This window comes from Dama dama, chromosome 23 (genome assembly GCF_033118175.1).
Source record: "Dama dama isolate Ldn47 chromosome 23, ASM3311817v1, whole genome shotgun sequence".
Taxonomy (NCBI): domain Eukaryota; kingdom Metazoa; phylum Chordata; class Mammalia; order Artiodactyla; family Cervidae; genus Dama; species Dama dama.
Genome location: NC_083703.1, coordinates 52015465 through 52035768, shown reverse-complemented (window position 1 = coordinate 52035768; position 20304 = coordinate 52015465). Strand labels below are relative to the sequence as shown.

General features: G+C 38.2%; 1 protein-coding gene across 2 annotated transcripts in view; it reads left to right on the top strand.

Moving 5' to 3' along the window:
• ATRN (attractin) overlaps positions 1-20304 on the top strand; it is a 187714-nt gene that overhangs the window by 43782 nt on the left and 123628 nt on the right. For both annotated transcript variants that reach the window (XM_061126711.1, XM_061126712.1), the window contains exon 2: positions 18433-18516. In XM_061126711.1, coding sequence (XP_060982694.1) covers positions 18433-18516 — 84 coding nt within the window. The remainder of the gene's footprint in view (positions 1-18432; positions 18517-20304) is intronic.

Here is a 20304-nt window from a genome sequence, read left to right as displayed (position 1 = left end):
CAGGCAAGAATACTGGAGTGGGTTGCTATTTCATCCTCTTGGGCATCTTCCTGACTTAGGGATCAAACTCACGTCTCTTGCATCTCCTGCATTGGCACTCAGATTCTTTACCACTGCACCACCTGAGGTGGAGTATTATTCAGCCATAAAAAAAAGAAATCTTGCCACTTGTGACAACATGGAGTGTATTACACAAAGTGAAATAAGAGAAAGACAGATACTGTATGTTTGAATAGTAGATAAATAATGTATTCTACTTATATGTAGAATCTAAAAAGAAAAACAAATGAGCAAACCTAAGAAAACAGTTGTAGATGCAGAGGACAAACAGGTGGTTGGTAGAGGAGATGAGAGTGTAAGAGGAGAAAATAAGTGAAGGAGATTAAAAGGCACAAACTTACGATTGCAAAAGACTCATGGGTATGAAATGTACTGTGTGAAGAATATAGTCAATAACTATGTAATATCTTTGTATGATGAGATCGAAACTAGACTTATTGTTATCATTTTGAAATGGGTAGAAATATCAAAACACTGTTTTGTGTAACAGGAACTAACATGTGTTACAGTTCTGTTATACTTCAAAAACAAACAGAAAAAGAGATCAGATTTGTGGTTACCAGAGGCAGGGTGTGGAGGGTGGTGGAATTAAATGAAAATATTCGAAAGGTACTAATTTCTAGTTATAAACAAGGAAGTACTAGGGATATACAACATGATACATTTAATTAACACTGCTGATTGTTATATATAAAAGTTATTAAGAGACTAAATCCTAAGTGTTCTCATCATAGGGAAAAAGTTTTTTCTTTTTTTTTCTGTTTCTTTAATGTTGTGTCTATATGAGGTGATGGATGTTCGGTAAATTTATTGTGATAATTTCATGAAGTATGTAAGTCAAATAATTATGTTGTACACCTTTAACCTGTAGAGTGCTGTATTTCAATTATATCTCAAGAAAATTGGAAGAAAACATAATATTAAATGCAAAAAAAGAGGAAGTAATAATCAGCTATTTCAAGTGTTGAAGTAAGAAGGGATCTGAAAATTTACCCCTCTGTACCTTAACAAAAGGATTTCAGAGGAGGGGTGAGGGTTAGACCCCATTGGAATGGGGTTAAGATATTAGGAGGTAAGAGTGTTGTCATTGAGAGTAGATAATTCTTTTTTTGGTTGTGCTGGGTCTTCATTGCATTGTGCCAGCTGTTCATCGCAGCACGTGGGCTTTCTCTAATTGCAGTATGCTGGCTTCTGGTTGTCGAGCTCAGGCTCTAGAGTCCGCAGGTGCAGTAGTTGGGGCACGTGGGCTCTCTGGTTGTCACACAGGGACTCAGCGTGCTGGCTGAGCATGCTGGCTCTCTAGCTGGGGTGCCGGCTTAGTTTCCTACAGTATGTGGGATCTTAGTTCCCTGACCGAGAATTGAACCTGTGTCCCCTGCACAGGAAGGCAGAACCACTGGACCACCAGGGAAGCCCCTAGACTTTTTTTGGGGGGATGGGGTGGGAGGCTGCACTGCATAGCTTGCAGGCTCTTAGTTCCCTGTTCAGGAGTTGAACCCACACCCTTGACAGTGCAAACGTGGAGTTCTAACCACTGGATCACCAGGGATTTCCCAAGGGTAGATAATTCTTCTTAACAAGACTTTTGATGTAAATGTAAGAAAAAAAAGTAGGCAGAACATGAGAGGTGAGTTTATTTTTTTTAAGAAGGAAATCCAACAGCTTGTCTTATGCTGATCCAGTAGATAGGAAAAGTATAGCCTAGGTTTAGAATTAGGTTTGTTTTGGTGAGGCCCTTGACTGAGTAGTGTTTAAGAATTCTGGACCCAGTTAAGGGGTGTGACCCTATCCATTGTAACCAGGGGAAAGCAAGGTACTTGCATTAAAGTAATGGAAAAAAATGTAGATCTCTTCTGATTTATTTCTTCTTTCCACAGCTATTCACTTTGTATTATTAGGATGCCAAACATACTTCTAGACACTAGGAATAATGAATAGAACAGACAAAAGTCCTTGTCATGAAATTTATATTCCACTGGGGGCAAATACACATGAAACAGTGGAGTAATCAGAGGCTCATCAGCTAAAATTGAAGAAAGGGAAGAGGGTTTGGAAAGTGAACGATAATAAGGGATAGCAGTGAATCGGCCAGGGATGTGAAAGAGTTGGTTTTCCCACAGTGCTGGGAACCTCCTTGAGAAATGTGTTTGTAAGTATGGAGTGAGACCAGTGAGCTCAGTGTTTTGTCTCTAGCCTTATTTAGCTGCTTGGTTTCATATACAAAGTGAGCAGAGAGTTGGATTCAACGAGGTTTAGGGTTTGCCATGTGTATATAATGTATCTTAAGATGCCACTGAATGTAAAATATACCTGAATCTCGTGTATGTCTGAGAAAGAAAAAAATAGTCATTTAAACTGCATGCTTTATAATGCATCCTGATTTCTGAGCTGTTAAGAGAAACATGTTTATCTTGGAGTTGGTGAAATAAGTAGTTGGGATGCTTTCAGTTAGAAGCAAAAGAAAACCCAGACTCAGATGGGCTTTAACAATAGAGAGGAAAGACATAGCAGAATGAATGAGACTTGCTTCCCTGACTCTCCTAAATACAAGTTCCATGGTTCTGTTGAAGCAGCTTGCTTTGGGGACCTATAAGAAACTCTGGGATCTACATTCTGTTGTGATTCTTCTAGACACAGAAAGCAGTGTAGCTGGGCCAGTAAAGCAAGGTGCAAGGGTCACAAAGTTGCAGATCTGAAAAGCACAGTGTTGCATCCATGGAGTGCAATAGGTCTTTCTGACTTACAGAGTCCAGTATATTGCTGAAGGGATGTATTGTTAAGGCTGTGGGAGTACTGGGAGATCTGAGAGCAGAAAATATTTATACCTAGCTGATGGAAGTCTAAGCTGATGTAACCACTTAGGAGACACTTTGGCAGTTTCTTTAAATTTAGGTGTGTATCTATACTTCGATCTGGGATTCCTTTTTTTAGTATATATTTATTTTAGAGAAATGTCCACACAAAGACTTATACACAAGTGTTCTTAGAAGCTTTGTTCATAAGCATCTATAACTACATAATCCAGGTGTCTATCAACAGGAAAATGGATAGACATGTTATAGTCTATATATTCATACAACAGAATACTACCCAGAAATAGGAAAGAACAAGCCATTGATACACACAGTACTTGGAAACATGCTGATCTAAAGAAGCAAGGCACAAAAGTGTCTCGGTATGATTTCATTAAATCAAGTTCTGTCAAACTAGTCTGCAGTGATAGAAACAAGATCAGTGTTGAGAGTGATTACGTGCAAGGAGGTCTGAGGGAACATTGAGGGGATGATAGAACTATTTTATATCTTGTTTGGGGGATTTTATATGTGTATAAATTTGTCAAGACTTACCATATTATACATATTTGATGATTACATTTTATTCTATATAAACTAATCCTTATTAAGTTTGATTTAAAAATTTGGTTGAAAGGAATCAAATCAATATAATTGTCCTCATGCTAAATGTGAATAGGCTACATTGTGAAACTGTTAGACTAGGTTGAGAAATAAAACCTAAGCACGTCCTGTTTAATAGAAACAAACTTTTACTCTCTACCCTTGACCTCAGTGTGGCCTTAGGTGTGCCTGTGGCAGAGTAGAAGTACGTGAGCTCACACCTTCTGATGGAAACACAAAACCATAACTAAGTGCTGAACACCCACCAACAAAAGAATACTGGAACCTACCAAAAAAGGTATCCTACATCCAGAGACAAAGAAGGGACCAGAATGTGATGGTAGGATGGATGCAATCATGACAAAATCAAATCCCATACACATGGGGTGGGCAACCCACAAAGTAGAAAATAATTATACCCACAAAAGTTCTCCCAGAGGAATGAAAGTTCTGAGCCCACATTAGGGTCCCCAGCCTGGACATTTGGCAACAGGAGGAGGAGTCCCCAGAGTATGTAGCTTTGAAGGCCAGCAGTGTTTGATCACTCACATTTCACAGGAATGGGGAAAACTAATAAAAGTCTAGTCTTAGAGGTTGTAGATAGGGTCTTGTGTGCACCAAGACCCAGGGCAAAAAGCAGTGGTCTCATAAGAGACTGGGTCAAACTTACCTGCTAGTATTGGAGGATCTCCTGTGGAGGTGGAATGGGTGGTTGTGGCTCACTCTGAGGACAGGGACACTGGTGGCAGCAGCCCTGGGTAGTCCTTATTGATGTTAGCCATCTTGGAGGCTGCCATTTTCTCTCCAGACTTGGCCCCACCCAACAGCTTGTTGCCTCTGGTGCTGGGATGCCTCAGGCCAGACAACCAACAGGGAGGGAACATAGTCCCACCCATCAGCAGATTGTTTGCTTAAAGTCTTCCTGAGTAAGTAGCTCCCCAGTAAACACATGCTCTGACATGGCCTTGCCCACCAGATGGACAAGACTCAGCTCCATCCACCAGTGAGCAGGTACACTTTCGGCTGGTACTTTCACCAGGAATCTTGCACAAGACTCTTAGACAGCCTCATGTTCCAAAGGGCAGAAAGTAGAAGCTGCAGCTAGAACCCTGCAGTCTATTGAATGGAAACCACAGTCACAGGAAGTTAGACAAAATGAGACAACAGAGGAGTATGTCCCAGATGAAGGAACAAGATAAAACTCCAGAAGAACAACTAAATGAAGTTGAGATAGGCAGTCTCCTTGAAAAAGAATTCAGAGTAATGATAGTAAAAATGATCCAAGATCTTGAGGAAAAGAATGGAGGCACAGGTGGAGAAGATACAGAAATGTTTAATGAGGGCCTAGAAGAACTAAAGAAGAACTAAAGAAGAAACAAGAAGAATAATACAGTAACTGACATGAAAAAATGCACTAGATGGAATAAATATCAGAATAACTGAGGCAGAAGAATGGATGAGTGAGCTGGAAGACAGAATGGTGGAAATCACTGCCATGGATCAGAATTTTAAAAAAGAAGAAATGAGGTCAGTCTTTAAGAGATCTCTAGGACAACATTAAAAGTACCAACATTCTCATTACAAGGGTCCTAGAAAGAGAAGAGAGAGAAAGTACCCAAGAAAATATTTGAAGATATAATAGCTGAAAAATTTCCTAACATGGGAAAGGAACTGTCATTTAAGTCCAGGAAGCACAGAGAAAGGCTCAGGTCAAATAAATCCAAGGAGGAATACACTGAGACACATACTAATCAAATTGACAAAATTAAAGACAAAAAATATTAAAAGCAACAAGGGGAAGCAACAAACAACTTACAAGGGAATTTCTGTAAGACTATCAGCTGATTTTTCAGCAGAAATTCTGCAGGCCAGAAGGGAGTGGCACAGTATATTTCAAGTGATGAAAGGGAAGAATTTGCAACTAAGAATATTCCTACCCGCAAGGCTCTCATTTAGATTTGACAGAGAAATCAAAAGCTTTACAGACAAGCAAAAGCTAAGAGAATTCAGCACCACCATAACAAGTTTTGCAGCAAGTGCTAAAGGAATTTCTCTAGGCAGTAAAGAGAAGGCCATAACGAAACTGGAAAATTACAAATGGAAAAACTCACTACTAAAGATAAACATACCAAAAAAAAAGATAAAGTGATTAGTGATGGTAAGAAATCATCCACACAGAAATACATCAAAATCAGCAGTTGTAAGAAGGGGAGAGCACAAATGCATTTCTAACTTATAACAGCTTATGACTAGCAACTTACAGCAATCTTTGTTATGTATAGATTGCTATTTGAAAACCTCATGGTAACCACAAAAATCTCAATAGATACAGAAAAGAAAAAGGAATCTAAACACAGCATTAAAGTTAGTGATCAAATAACAAGAGAAGTGAACAAAAGAGAAAGGAAAGAAAAGCGCCTAGAAAAACAAATCCAAAACAGTTAACTAAATGGCAGTAAGAATGTATGTATTAATAATCACCTTAAATGTAAATGGAGTAACTGTTCCAACCAAAAGACATAAATTGACTGAATGGATACAAAAACAAGACTGTCTTGCATGCTGTCTACAAGAATCCCACTTCAGATCTAAGGACACAGACAGACCAAAAGGGGTTGGAAAAGTGTATTCCATGCAAATGGAAATCAAAATTGGTTAAGCAATAGTCATATCAGACAAAATAGACTTTAAAGTGAAGAGTGTTGCAACAGACACGGACACTGCATAATGATCAAAGGGTCATTCCAAAAGGAAGATGTAACAATCGTAAATATTTATGCACTCAACATAGGAGCACCTCAATATGTAAGGCAAATACTAACAGCCATAAAAGGAGAAATTGACAGTAACACAGTAATAGTGGGGAGGCCTTAACACCTCACTTTCATCAACAGACAGCTCATTCACAGAAAATCAATAAGGAAACAAAGGCCTTAAATGACACGTTAAACTTAATATTTATAGAGCATTCCATCCAAAAGCAGCATAATACAAATTCATCTCGAGTGCACATGGAACATTCGCCAGGGTTGATCACATACTGGGCCTCAAAGTGAGCCTTGATAAATTTAAGAAAATTGAAATCATATCAAGCATCATTTCTGACTGCAACACTATGAGATTAGAAATCAGCTACAAGAAAAGAATGAAAAAACACAAACACATGGAGGCTAAGCAGTATGCTGCTAAAACAGCAATGGATCACTGAGGAAATAAAAAATTACTGAGAGATAAGTGAAAATGAAAGCAGGATGACCCAAAACCTATCGGATGCAGCAAAAGCAGTTCTAAGAGGGAAGTTTATACTTATACAATCTTAGGAAACAAGAAAAACCTCAAATAAACAACCTAACCACCTTACACCTAAAGCAACTAGAGAATGAAGAACAAACAAAACCCAGGGTTAGTAGAAGAAAAGAAATCATGAAGGTCAGAGCAGAAATAAATGTAATGGAGATGATTAAAACAATAGAAAAGATCAATGAAACTAAAAGTTGGTTCTTTGAAAAGGTAAACAAAAATAAACCCTTAGCCAGACTCATCAAGAAGAAGAGGGAGAGGACTCAAATCCATAAAATTAGAAATGGAAAAGAAGTTGCAATAGACACCAAAAAATTACACACGATCATAAGAGACTACTATAAGCAACTGTATGCCAATAAATTGACAGTCTAGAAGAAATGGACAAATTCTTAGGAAGGTTTGATCTTCCAAGACTGAACCTGAAAGAAACAGAAAATATGAATAGATCAATCACAAGTACTGAAATTGAAACTGTGATTAAAAAGTCTTCCAGCAAACAAAAGTCTAGGACCAGATGGTTTCACAGGCAAATTTTATCAAACATTTGGAGAAGAGTTAATATCTATCCTTCTCAAACTATTGCTGAAAACCACACAGGAAGGGACACTCCCAAATTCATTCTACGAGACCATCATCACCCTGGTATTAAAAGCAGACAAAGATATCACAAAAAAAGAAAATTGCAGGCCAGTGTCACTGGTGAACATGGATACAGAACTCAAGAAAATATTACTAGCAGACTATATCTAACAGTATATTAAAAGGATCGTATACCATTATCAAGTGGGATTTATTCCAGGGATGCAAGGACTCTTCAGTATACACAACTTAATCATGTGATACACCACATCAAAAAAATTGAAGAATAAAAACCATATGATCATCTTAATAGATGCAGGAAAGCTTTTGACAAAATTCAACACCCAGGATGTGGGCATAGAGGGAACCTATCTCAACATAATAAAGGCTGTATATGCCAAACCCACAGCAAACATCATTCTCAGTGGTGAAAAATGAGAAGCATTTCATCTAAGATCAGGAAGAAGACAAGGGTGTGCACTCTCATTACTATTATTCAACATAGTTTTGGAAGTCTAGGCATGGCAATCAGAGAAGAAAAAGAAAAGGAATCCAGATGGAAAAAAAAGTAATATAATTACGTCACTGTTGGCAGATGACATGATACTCTACATAGAAAATCCTAAAACTGCTACCAGAAAACTACTGGAGCTCATCAATGAATTCAGTAAAATTGCAGAATACAAGAATAATACACAGAAATGTCTTGTATTTCAATACACTAACAATGAAAAATTAGAGAATGTAAAGAAACATTCCATTTACTGTTTCATCAAAATGAATAAAATACCTAGGAATAAACTTACCTAAAGAGGCAAAAGATCTGTACACCAAAAACTATAAGACAGTGAAGAAAGAAAGCTAAGATGACACAAACATGGAAAGATGCTCTTGAATTGGAAGAATTGATATTATCAAAATGACTATACTACCCAAGGCAGTCTACAGATTCAGTGTAGTCCCTATCAAATTACTAATGGCATTTTCCACAGAACTAGAACAAAAAAAAGTCTTAAAATTTGTGTGAAGACATAAAAGACCCTAAATAGCCAAAGCAGTCTTGAGAAAGGAAAATGGGGCTGGATGAATCAGACTCCCTGACTTCAGTCTGTACTAGAGAGCTACAGTCATCACAGTGTGTGGTACGAGCACAAAAGCAGAAATACAGATCAATAGAACAGGATTGAACACCCAGAAATAAACCCACGCACCTATGGTCAGTCAGTCTGCAACACAGGAGGCAAGATTATACAGTGGAGAAAAGACAATTTCTTTAAAAATAGTCCTGGGAAAAGTGGATAACTACATGCAAAAATAATGAAATTAGAACATTCTTTAACACCATACACAAAAATAAAATAGATTAAAGACCTAAATGTAAGCCCAGACACTATAAAACTCTTAAGAAGAAAATAAGAAAAAGAATTCTTTTACATAAATTGCAGGATTATCTATTTTTTGTAGTAGTATTCGTTTTTGATTCATCTCCTAGAGTAATGGCAATAAAAACAAAAATAAACCAATAGGATCTAATTAAACTCAAAAGCTTTTGTAGAGCAAAAGAAACACATAAAACAAAAAGACAACCCATAGAATGGGAGAAAATATTTGCAAACCATGCAACTGACAGGACATTAGTCTTCACAATTTACATACAGCTCAGGTGGCACAATAGAAAAAACAAAACAAAAACAGTGAAAAATAGGTAGAAGACCTAAATAGAGATTTCTCCAGAGAAGACATGCAGGTGACCAAGAAGCACATGAAAAGATGCTCAACATCACTAATTATTAGAGAAATGTAAATCAAAACCACAATGAGGTATCACCTCACCCCTGTCAGAATGACCATCATCAAGTCAAGTAGTCTACAGATAGTAAATGCTGGAGGAGGGGTGGAGAAAAGGGAACTCTCCTACACCATTTGGCAATGTAAATTGGTACAACTATTAGGGAGAACAGTATGGAGGTTCCTTAAAAAACTAAAAATGCAACTACCATACGATCTAACAGTCCCACTCCTGGGCATATATCTGGATAAAACTATAATTCAAAAAGATACATGCACCCCAATGTTCGCTGCAGCACTATGTACAACACCCAAGATGTGGAAGCAACCTAAATGTCCACTGATAGAGAAATGGATAAAGAAGATGTGGTGCATATATGCAATGGAATATTACTCAGCCACGAAAAGGAGGAAATAATGCCTTTTGAAACAACATGGATGGACCTAGATATTATCATAGTAAGTGAAGTAAGTCAGAGAAGGACAAGTATACCATATCCTTTAGTTTTGGAACCTAAAAAAATGATACATGAACTTATTTACAAAATAGAAACAGGATCACAGACTTAGAGAATGAATTTATAGTTACCAGGAGGTAGAGGGGAGGAATAGATTGGAAGTTTGTGACTGACATGTATGTACACTTCCATATTTAAAATAGATAATCAACAAGGACCTCCTGCATAGCACAGGGAGCTCTATTCAATACTAGTGCTTAGTCACTGAGTCGTGTCTGATTCTTTGCGACCCCACGGACTGCAGCCCACCAGGCTCCTCTGTTCACGGGGATTCTCCAGGCGAGAATACTGGAGTGGGTTGTCATGCCTGCTTCCAGGGGATCTTGCCAACCCAGGGATTGAACCCAGGTCTCCCACATTGCAGGCAGATTCTTTGTTGTCTGAAACACCAGGGAAGCCTCTATTTAATACTGCTGCTGCTGCTAAGTCACTATTCAACACTATAATAACCTAAATGGGAAAAGAATTTGAAAAGAATAGACTCATGTATGTATAACTGCATCACTTTGCTGTACAACTGAAAATAGCATAATGACTATATTACAACTATAATCAATTATACTCCAATATAAGATAAATTTTTTTAAAAATTTAAAAATTGAAAAGAAGAAATAAATTTTTGAAAATTTTATTGAGTTAGCAAAAAAAGTCCTTCAGTTTTTAACTAAAAGTAGAACACATTTTTCATTTTCACTAAGAACTTTATTGAACAATGTATTCACCATTTCACTCCACTACCTTCTGCCATTTTTGAGGCCCATTCATATTTCCAAAACTTATTCATTTTGAGCAAAGTATTGTTCCATGTGCCTTTTACAGTCTTCCAGGGAATTGAGATTTTTTCCATTAAGAGAATTTTGTAAAGACTGAAATAAATGGATATCTGAAGGTACAATGTCCATTGAATACGTGGATGATTCAGAACGTCCCAGCGAAGCTGTAACAGTTTTTGCCTGCTCATCAGAGAAACATGCGGCCGTGTGTTGTCCTGATGGAAGATTATGCATTTTCTGTTGACTAATTCCAGACACTTTTTGTCGAGTGCTGCTTTCAGTTGGTCTAATTGGGAATGATACTTGTTAGAATTAATCGTTTGGTTTTCCAGAAGGAGCTCATAACAGAGGACTCTTTTAATCCCACCACATACACAGCATCATCTTTTTTGGATGGAGACTGGCCTTTGGTGTGGTTTGTGGTGGTTCATTTCACTTGTCCCGTGATCTCTTCTGTTCATTATTGTGCAATATCCACTTTTCATTGCCCATTACAATCTGTTTTAAAAATGGAATGTTTTTGTTAAATTTCAATAGAGAACTGAATATAAAAATACAGTTAGCAGTGTTTTTTTTTACTTATGTGAAACCCAGACATCAAAACAATTAACATAACAAAGCTGGTACAAATGATTTTCAGCACTTGATTTGGATATTTTGAGTATGTCAGCTGTCCCATGTGGTATAATGCTGATGTTTTCAGTTTGATTGCTATCAGCTTCAACTGGTCTACCTGACTGTGAAGTATCATCCAGCCAGAAATCTTCAACATGAAACTTTGTGAACCACTTTTACTACATTCTGTCAGTCACAGCACCTTTCCCAGATATTATACAAATCTTTTTTTGCATTTCACTTGCATTTTTACCTTTCTTGAAATAATAAAGCATAATATGCTGAGAGTGTTGCTTTTTTTTCTTCCATTTTCAATATTAAAATTGCTACATAAAAATTCACTGGTTTGCTGCTTTTAAAAAAAAAGTGCACTCTGATATTACAGTTGTTACAATACAGTCCTACATAATTGTTTTGAATGAAATTAAAGACAATTGAGCACTACCAGAACCATCTTATGGAAAAAACTAAACAAACTTTTTGGTCAGTGCAGTATAAAGAAATATAAAAAATAAGAAGTTGAGTAAATAAGGCCCAGGAAAATGAAAAAAAATCAGTAGTTATAGACAAAGTGGAATTTGAGCATCAAATAAGTTAAATGAGTTATTATAATAGGCACAATTTATGAAGGTCTAAGAGTTGTAAGCTTGTATGGCTAAATAAATACAGAAAGCAAAAAAAGTGAGAAATGTCAGTGATGGAGCAGTCATGATACCTCATTTCAGTATACATTCATCTGAACTAGATTTGATAGATATTTTTATAAATAAGAATATAAAGGGAATTGAATAATGCATTCAGTAAACTTAATTATGTTTGTGTATATATAAATATGGCCTTCCCTGGGGACACAGTGGTAAAGAATCTGCCTGCCAATGCAGAAGACATGGGTTCGATCCCTAGGTTGGGAAGATCCCCTGGAGAAGGAAATGGCAACCCATTCCAGTATCCTTGCCTGGGAAATCCCCTGGACAGAGGAGCCTGGTGGCCTGTAGTCCATGGGGTCTCAAAAGAGTTGGACATAACTTAGTGACTAAACAGCAACAACAACCCATACATAAGTATACATTGCTACAATAGATTTCTTTTTCAAATATCCAAGGAAATTTGATCAAAGTTTATTAATGTTCAAGATACTTGACCATAAAAGTAGTTCCAACTTTGTTAAGTAACGTCTTTCTGGAGTGTAAGATTTCCCTTGGAAAGATGAACATGGTATTATTTATTTTTGGCTGCACAGGGTCTTTGTCTCGGGGCTCTGGCTTTCTCTAGTTGCAGCACATGTGGCCTTCTCTTGTTGTGGTGCATGGGCTCAAGAGTGTGTGGGCTCAGTGGTTGTGGCCTATGGGCTTAGTTGTCTCACGGCATGTGGGATCTTAGTTCCCTGACCAAGGATCAAACCCACATCTTCTGTGTTGGAAGGCAGATTCTTAACCATTGGACTACCAGGAAAGTTCCAAGAAAATTTTTAACAGATGAGAAAAGTTGAGGTTTTACATGCCATATTGTCTGGTAATAATAATACAAGTAAGTTAGAAAGAAATAGTTACCAGTTGGGATTTCCCTTGTGGTTCAGCAGTAAAGAATCTACCTGCAATGCAGGAGACACAGTTTTGATCCCCGGGTCAGGAAGATCCCCGGGTCAGGAAGATCCCCTGGAGAAGGAAATGACAATCCACTCCAGTATTCTTGCCTGGGAAATCCCATGGACAGAGAAGCCTGGCAGGCTGTAGTCCATGGAGTCACAAACTGTTGGACATGGCTTACAAGTTACAAGATTATTCCTTTGAAACCTGCCTCCTATAGAGGATTCCCCTATTTTCCCTGTATTCATTTCCATCGCAGAATTACCCTCTTAAATGGGAAAATTAGTAATAGCAAGGAGTTAATTCTTTAAGTCTCTGGTCTTGTGTTGTTAAAATCTCTGTGTTTCAGTTTGATGCTTTGTGTTGCTGCTGGTGAAGATACGGGAAGTACCAGTGTCCATACCCAGACTACTAATTATACTGAAAAATTAGACCTGAAATTTTAGGTTAATATTCCTGGCCTTCCCCTTTCAAATCTCTTTATGTTTTCAGTAACCAGTTGTAGGCCATTTACTAGAATACAGGGAATTTTGAATTAAAAACCAGTACAGTTTAAAGGAAACAAGAACACCTAATATAAAAGGGATGTAGAGAATAGAATATTTTCATTTATCACTGGTGCAAATGTGAATTGTTATAGTCTTTTGGAAAATAATTTGCAACCTGGTCAACAATTAAAATTCATATTTCTTTTGGTCTGGTAATCCTCCTCCTAAGATTATTTCCTTAGAAATAAAAGCACAAGTAAGGTCACATTATAGGGATATTTACTGCAGCACTGTACATACTGCCAACCAACTGAAAACAAAATGAGAAAGTTGGAGAAAGGCAGAAAAAAAATGATATATTGTAGGGTAGAATATTATGCTACATGAATTAAACTGTTCCCAATTAGTTGGAGCATTTCCCACAAAGTTTTGTTGAATGAAGAAGGGGAAGATATAAGAAGATTAGTGTAATAATAATTTGTATAACCAAAACTGATTTAAGAGAACCATCAGAGGCTACTCATCAGGGACATTCTTGTTAGGGACTCGTAAGTATGAAGAGCTTGCGAGGTAGTTAAATGTTTGTCTTGGTGGAGAGAAGGGGGAAGTACCTGGAGAGAGCAGTAAAGAAAAAAAGAGAATTGTCCTTTCAGTTCAGTTCAGTTCAGTTGCTCAGTCGTGTCCTACTCTTTGCGACCCCATGAATTGCAGCACACCAGGCCTCCCTGTCCATCACCAACTCCCGGCGTCTACCCAAACCCATGCCCATTGAGTCGGTGATGCCATCCAGCCATTTCATCCTCTGTCGTCCCTTCTCCTCCTGCCCCCAATCCCTCCCAGCATCCCAGTCTTTTCCAATGAGTCAACTCTTCGCATGAGGTGGCCAAAGTACTGGAGTTTCAGCTTCAGCATCAGTCCTTCCAATGAACGCCCAGGACTGATCTCCTTTAGGATGGATTGGTTGGATCTCCTTGCAGTCCAAGGGACTCTCAAGAGTCTTCTCCAATACCACAGTTCAAAAGCGTCAATTTTTCGGTGCTCAGCTTTCTTCACCATCCAACTCTCACATCCATACATGACCACTGGAAAAACCATAGCCTTGACCAGATGGACCTTTGTTGGGAAAGTAATGTCTCTGCTTTTTAATATGCTATCTAGGTTGGTCATAACTTTCCTTCCAAGGAGTAAGCATCTTTTAATTTCATGGCTGCAGTCACCATCTGCAGTGATTTTGGAGCCTCCCAAAATAAAATCTAACACTGTTTCCACTGTCTCCTCATCTATTTCCCATGAGGTGATGGGACCAGATGTCATGATCTTAGTTTTCTGAATGTTGAGCTTTAAGCCAACTTTTTCACTCTCCCCTTTCACTTTCATCAAGAGGCTCTTTAGTTCTTCTTTACTTTCTGCCATAAGGGTGGTGTCATCTGCATATCTGAGGTTATTGATATTTCTCCCGGCAATCTTGATTCCAGCTTGTGCTTCATCCAGCCCAGTGTTTCTAATGATGTACTCCACATATAAGTTAAATAACCAGGGTGACAATATACAGCCTTGACATACTCCTTTTCCTATTGGGAACCAGTCTGTTGTTCCATGTCCAGTTCTAACTGTTGCTTCTTGACCTGCATACAGGTTTCTCAAGAGGCAGGTCAGGTGGTCTGGTATTCCCATCTCTTTCAGAATTTTCCAGCTTATTGTGATCCACACAGTCAAAGGCTTTGGCCTAGTCAATAAAGCAGAAATAGATGTTTTTCTGAAACTCTCTTGCTTTTTTGATGATCCAGCGGATATTGGCAGTTTGATCTCTGGTTCCTCTGCCTTTTCTAAAACCTTTAGTTGACCCTAAAAAGCCTGTCTGATCACATCTATTCATTATCTGTAAAATTATGTTAAATGTATGTTTAAAGATACACAGTAAATATTTAAAATAATCTTTTTCCAAAAGTGATGTATATTTGCGAATACCTGAACATATCCATGTGAAGTCTGTAGAAACTCTTAGGAGCAAAAGAAGTATAGTAGAATACCACAAAACTGAACTGGTGGGTAATTTATTTGCCTATAAAATTGGGGTGGTCTCTGTGGTGGTTTTGTACGATTCTTCAGGGACCTTTGCACTCACCTTTGATTTGTCACTCTTGGTGCTGCCTTTGTGTTCTGGCTCATTGCATGATGGCTAAATTAAAATCCAAACACAGCAAAGTTCAGTGGAAGAAGGCTGGTCTCTTAGGATTTCTGTCACAGGTTGGGTTTCTTAAAAGCATTTGCTGATACAAAGTTTGAGGTACAAGTTAGGTATAACATCTAGGTGAGGAAGGGGTAGGAAGCAGAACTGGGCAAAGGAAGAAGTTGAGTTTCAGTGCAGGCCTGACTAAAGAGAGCTCTGGAGTAATGATTGCTTGCCTGTGTTGTCCTGTGTTAAGTTGAAAAATGCCCAGCCTTTCTATCCATTCTAGGATGGACTGTACTTGGAAGGGCATGACCTGAGGTAAAGCACCTCCTGATGGAACTGACATCTAGATGCTGTCTGTGGACCACAATCACTTCTGCAGCTGGCAGCAAGTCTTCTCTTGAAGAGGAGGTCTAGGTGGCATAGCTCCCATCTACCACACTATCTTTCGTAGGAATGGGGAAATATTTCCTAGAAACCTTCCATCAGACTTGCCCTCACATCTAAGATTAGATTATATCCTGTGACCCAAATAATAGCCTTTCTCCTCTTCAGTAAAGAGTCCTGATTTTTCACTGAGTATATACATGGTTATCTGGGATAATGGCTCTACTTCTCAGCCTCCCTGTACATTTAGGTATGTCTTAAGTTTTGGCTAGGGGGTAAGTTGAATGGTCATTTTTGACTTAGAGGCAAGGGGGTATGTACCTTGTTTCCTTGCAACTTCTTCCTGCTGGGTAGAATAAGGAGATAATAACTGGAGTTTGTGCAGCCAGCTTGGATTATGAGATGGAAGCACATGTTGAGGAGGACAAGAGCAACAAGATAGAAGGTCCCTAATGATCATGGAAATGCTTTATGTGCTCCGGGTTGCTTACGTTTGGGCTCTATATCTTGGTTAAAGTCATTACTATTTAGGTTTTTCTATGAATTACATTAGAACTTAACTGATACACATTTCTAATTGGCACGAGGGTGTTGCGGTTCTTTAGTGGACCGGGACCTGGCAGTCTGGAGTCGATGATAAGAAAGTGAAAGAGAGAGAGCCAAAGGGAGGGAGAGAGAGAGAGAAAGAAAGAAAGACATGGGGACCCAAGCTCTGATGGAGCAAAGGTGCTTTAATGATTTTTCTGTGAGTATATATAGGCTGTAGTACAAGAAATTTCTTTCGATAATGGTAAAGATTAGAAAACCAAACGTACAGTAACCGTTACCAAAGGAACAAAGGATAATAATGGTCACAAGGTCAGGAGACAATCCTCATCTCAAGAAAGGGGGCGAGACTAAGCAGTTTTGTCATAAAGAGAATGTTTTACTAAAGGAGACCCAAGCCTGTCTCACACAATGACCTCAGTCCTGAGAGCTGCGTCCAGTTCTACTCCCTTCTGGCAGAAGCTGATAAGGAACAGAGGAATTATGAGAAACAGCACGTAAGGATCCTCCTATCAAACATTCCCTGACACGAGGGCACAGGAAATCATGATTGGCTCGACTAACATTTTGGGAATGGGATGGATGTTGGGGAATAAGACACAGAGACATTTATATCAGGCAAGTAAAGCAAGAGAATGCGAAGAAGTCGAGGGATTTTTCAGGGGATGATATTTCTGATGGACCCAGGAATCATACCTAGGTAAGTTGGAAAGTGGAATGTGTGAGTGATGAACATGAAGAGTGATCGTTTGTGGATTGGAGGTCTCTGGGGCTGGAGATTCACTGGAGAGGGGGAACTAGGCTAAATGAACTAGAGAAAGCAGAGATGGTCATCAGAGTGTAGGTCACCTTAAATGGAGATTTTGGTGGTAGAGCTTTTACTCCTAACAGCAGGGCTGAAAAGAGTTGGTAACTAAAGTAGGGTAGAGGAAAAGATTGTTAATGGTGAAGTTAAAATACGGAGTTGCTGGGCTTTGGGTGGAATATCTTTATTGTGGTTGAGTGGAGGGTAGTGAAGTAGATGCTGATATTTTGAGCAGGTGAAGAGGAGTAATTGGTGTGTCAGTAGGTGACTCAGAAAGTAAGGAAGTCAGATCCAGAAGAGAGCATCTGTTTCAGAAAAGCTGACATTGTTGATGGAATAGGGAGGAAAAGTGATCTGGAAACAGCAATTAGGGAAGATAGCATCCTTCTTATATGTTAAAATTTTCTATATAGCAAAAGATAGTAGACACAAAGTATAAAGAAAAAATAAACTGGGGACATATATTTATAGTACATTTACCATACAAATGGGAGCTCCTTGATATAAAAAGAGCTCCTAAACTTGATGCAAGGAGTGAACTTATTGGGAAAGACCTTGATGCTGGGAAAGATTGAGCATAAGAGGAAAAGGGGGTGACAGAGAATGAGATGATTGGGTGGTAACATTGGATCAATGGACATGAGTTTGAGCAAACTCAGGGAGATAGTGAAGGGCAGAGAGGCCTGGCATGCTGCAGTTCCTGGTGTTGCAAAGAGTCAGTCACAACTTAGTGGCTGAACAACAACGACAACAACTCGGTAGCAAAATAGGTAAAGAATATGGAATCTTAATTTGCAAAGGAGACAATGCAGATGATCAAAACATATAAGAAAATACTCATATGTTAGCGTTAGTACCAGTAAAAATATTAATGAGATACTAGGATGTGCCTATCATTGGCAAGACCTAAAAATACTGATAGACTTCAAGCTTGGCGTGTATGTGGGGAGTAGGTGCTGGTGCACACTGCTGATGGAGTGCAGTGGATCGCCACTTCAGCTGTTGGCTGTTGTGGATTGCTGTGCTTGCCCATCACAATTATGCTGGACACAGCATGTTTATCGTATTAACACATTTTCTTGTAATGGTAAATGTGTGGCCTTATTTTTTAAATACCAACTTATAAGGAACTTCTTGTGGCCATTTTTATAGTGCAAAATGTGATTTTCCCATCTTAGCTGGAAAAATTTTGGTGTTTTCATTCCTTTTGGTTTTCATATGTTTGTATCTCCTTAAGTATATGACTAGATTTTGTTTCATCCAGATTTGTGTAATCTGGATGAAATAACTATCCAGTCATTTTCTTTTGGCCATAGTATGTCTCAATGTACCCACTTGGATTTTATTGAGAATTAAGAAGGATATTATTAGCACATTAAATTTTGATGAGTTTAAACTTCGTTTATCTAATTACAGACTAACTGGATCTTCTGGATTTATAACAGATGGACCTGGAAATTATAAATATAAAACAAAATGCACATGGCTCATTGAAGGACAGTAAGTAATAATGACTTTTTTTTTCTTTTTTAAGATAGAGCTCATTGTGAGATTACTTATCCAACAAGTAAAATTAACAATCTGTATCAACTTAAATTATTTTTTACTTGATAAACTTTTCTTTCACAAGTGAATTTGATTAGCTGAAGTTCCAATATCTTGGCCATGTGATGTCAAGAGCCAGCTCATTGAAAAAGACCCTGATGCTGGGAAAGATTGAAGGGAAAATGAGAAGGGGGCAGCAAAGGATGAGATGATTAGAAAGCATCACTGACTTGCATGCTCAGTCACTTCAGTTGTATCCGACTCTCTGCAACCCCATGGACCATGGCCTGCCAAGCTCCTCTGTCCATGGGATTCTCCAAGCAGGAATACTGGAGTGGGTTGCTGTTTCCTTCTCCATCACTGACTTATTGGACATGAATTTGAGCAAACTCTGGGAGATAGTGGAGGACAGAGGAGCCTGGTGTGCTGCAGTCCATTGGGTCACAGAGTCAGACATGACTTAGTGACTGAACAACAACAACAACAAATTTTTTTTCTTAATCTTCAGTGTTAATTTTAAAATTTGTGTTGATTTTCAGATGAATTGTACATACAAGAAATTTGTATATTTTTGATTGTAATAGTTAGAAAACAGAATATTTTATTATGGTTGAGGTATGTAAAGACAATTTCACTTGAATAGGTAGCAGGGAAGGCAGGAGATTTTGATAGCCTTTTTTTTGTTTGTTTGTTGGTTAGCTTATTTATTTATTATTATTTTTAGTGATTTAATATATAGAAGTTTATTTCTTGCTAACCTAACAGTTCCAGGGCAGGTGTAGGTACCTTTCTTTCCATTAGTAGTAGGACCCATGCTTTCCTTTTCATTTTCAACTCTACAGTTATTGTAAGAACCACCAACCATCCTCTTTCTTCCTGGGCCACTGTAAAAGCCTTGAAATTGGCCTCCAGCTCCAGTTCTTACCTTTGTCCCTTGTGCACTTCTCACTCACTTCTTATCTCATGTGGCTTCTTCTGTTTGCTGTGTTTCACACATGCTGATTTTCTTCATGTTGCTTGAACACATCAACTTCTTAAGTCTAAGACTTTAAGATTGTTGTCCTCTCTGTCTGAAACATTTTCTCTTCCAACTTTTCACATGGCTTACTTCTCACCATTTTAATCTTTTCCGAAACTTTCTGGGGTATTTCCCCACCACTTGTTGTACTGCTGTTAATACATCACATTCCTTTAATTTCTTTGCAGTATTCATCACCATGTGAGTTAACTTGTTTATGTATTTATTTAGATGTTTGGTTAGGGATGTTAGTTAGACACAAAATATGAGGTAGACAAAAGATTCAGGCTGGAGACTTATAGTTAGAAATCACCAAGATATAGATGGTGTTGATAGTACCAAGAACTTTTTGAGTAGAGTGTTTGTGCTAAAGCCAGGCTGGAAAATGAAGAGTAGGATGTGAAGAATTTGAAAAAAGCAAAGTCTTCTGTGGCGTTTCAGAGGAGAAAGGGACAGGTGTATTAGTAGCTGGAAGGAGAGTTGGGATTTGAAGTTTTTTTGTTTTGTTATTTTTAATAAAATGTGATACTTAAAGAGATTTAAGTGTGGGTGTGCAAGTTTCAGAAGAGAGGGAGATCTTAAATATTTCAGAGATAGAAGGAAAAGTATATAGATGTGTATCTATTTTGAAAAACAGGAATTTGAGAAAATTTTGTCTGGGTGCTGAGCATAAGCAGGTAGATGGGACTGAGTGGTTTGAAATAGTCCTTGAAGTTAGTTAGGAC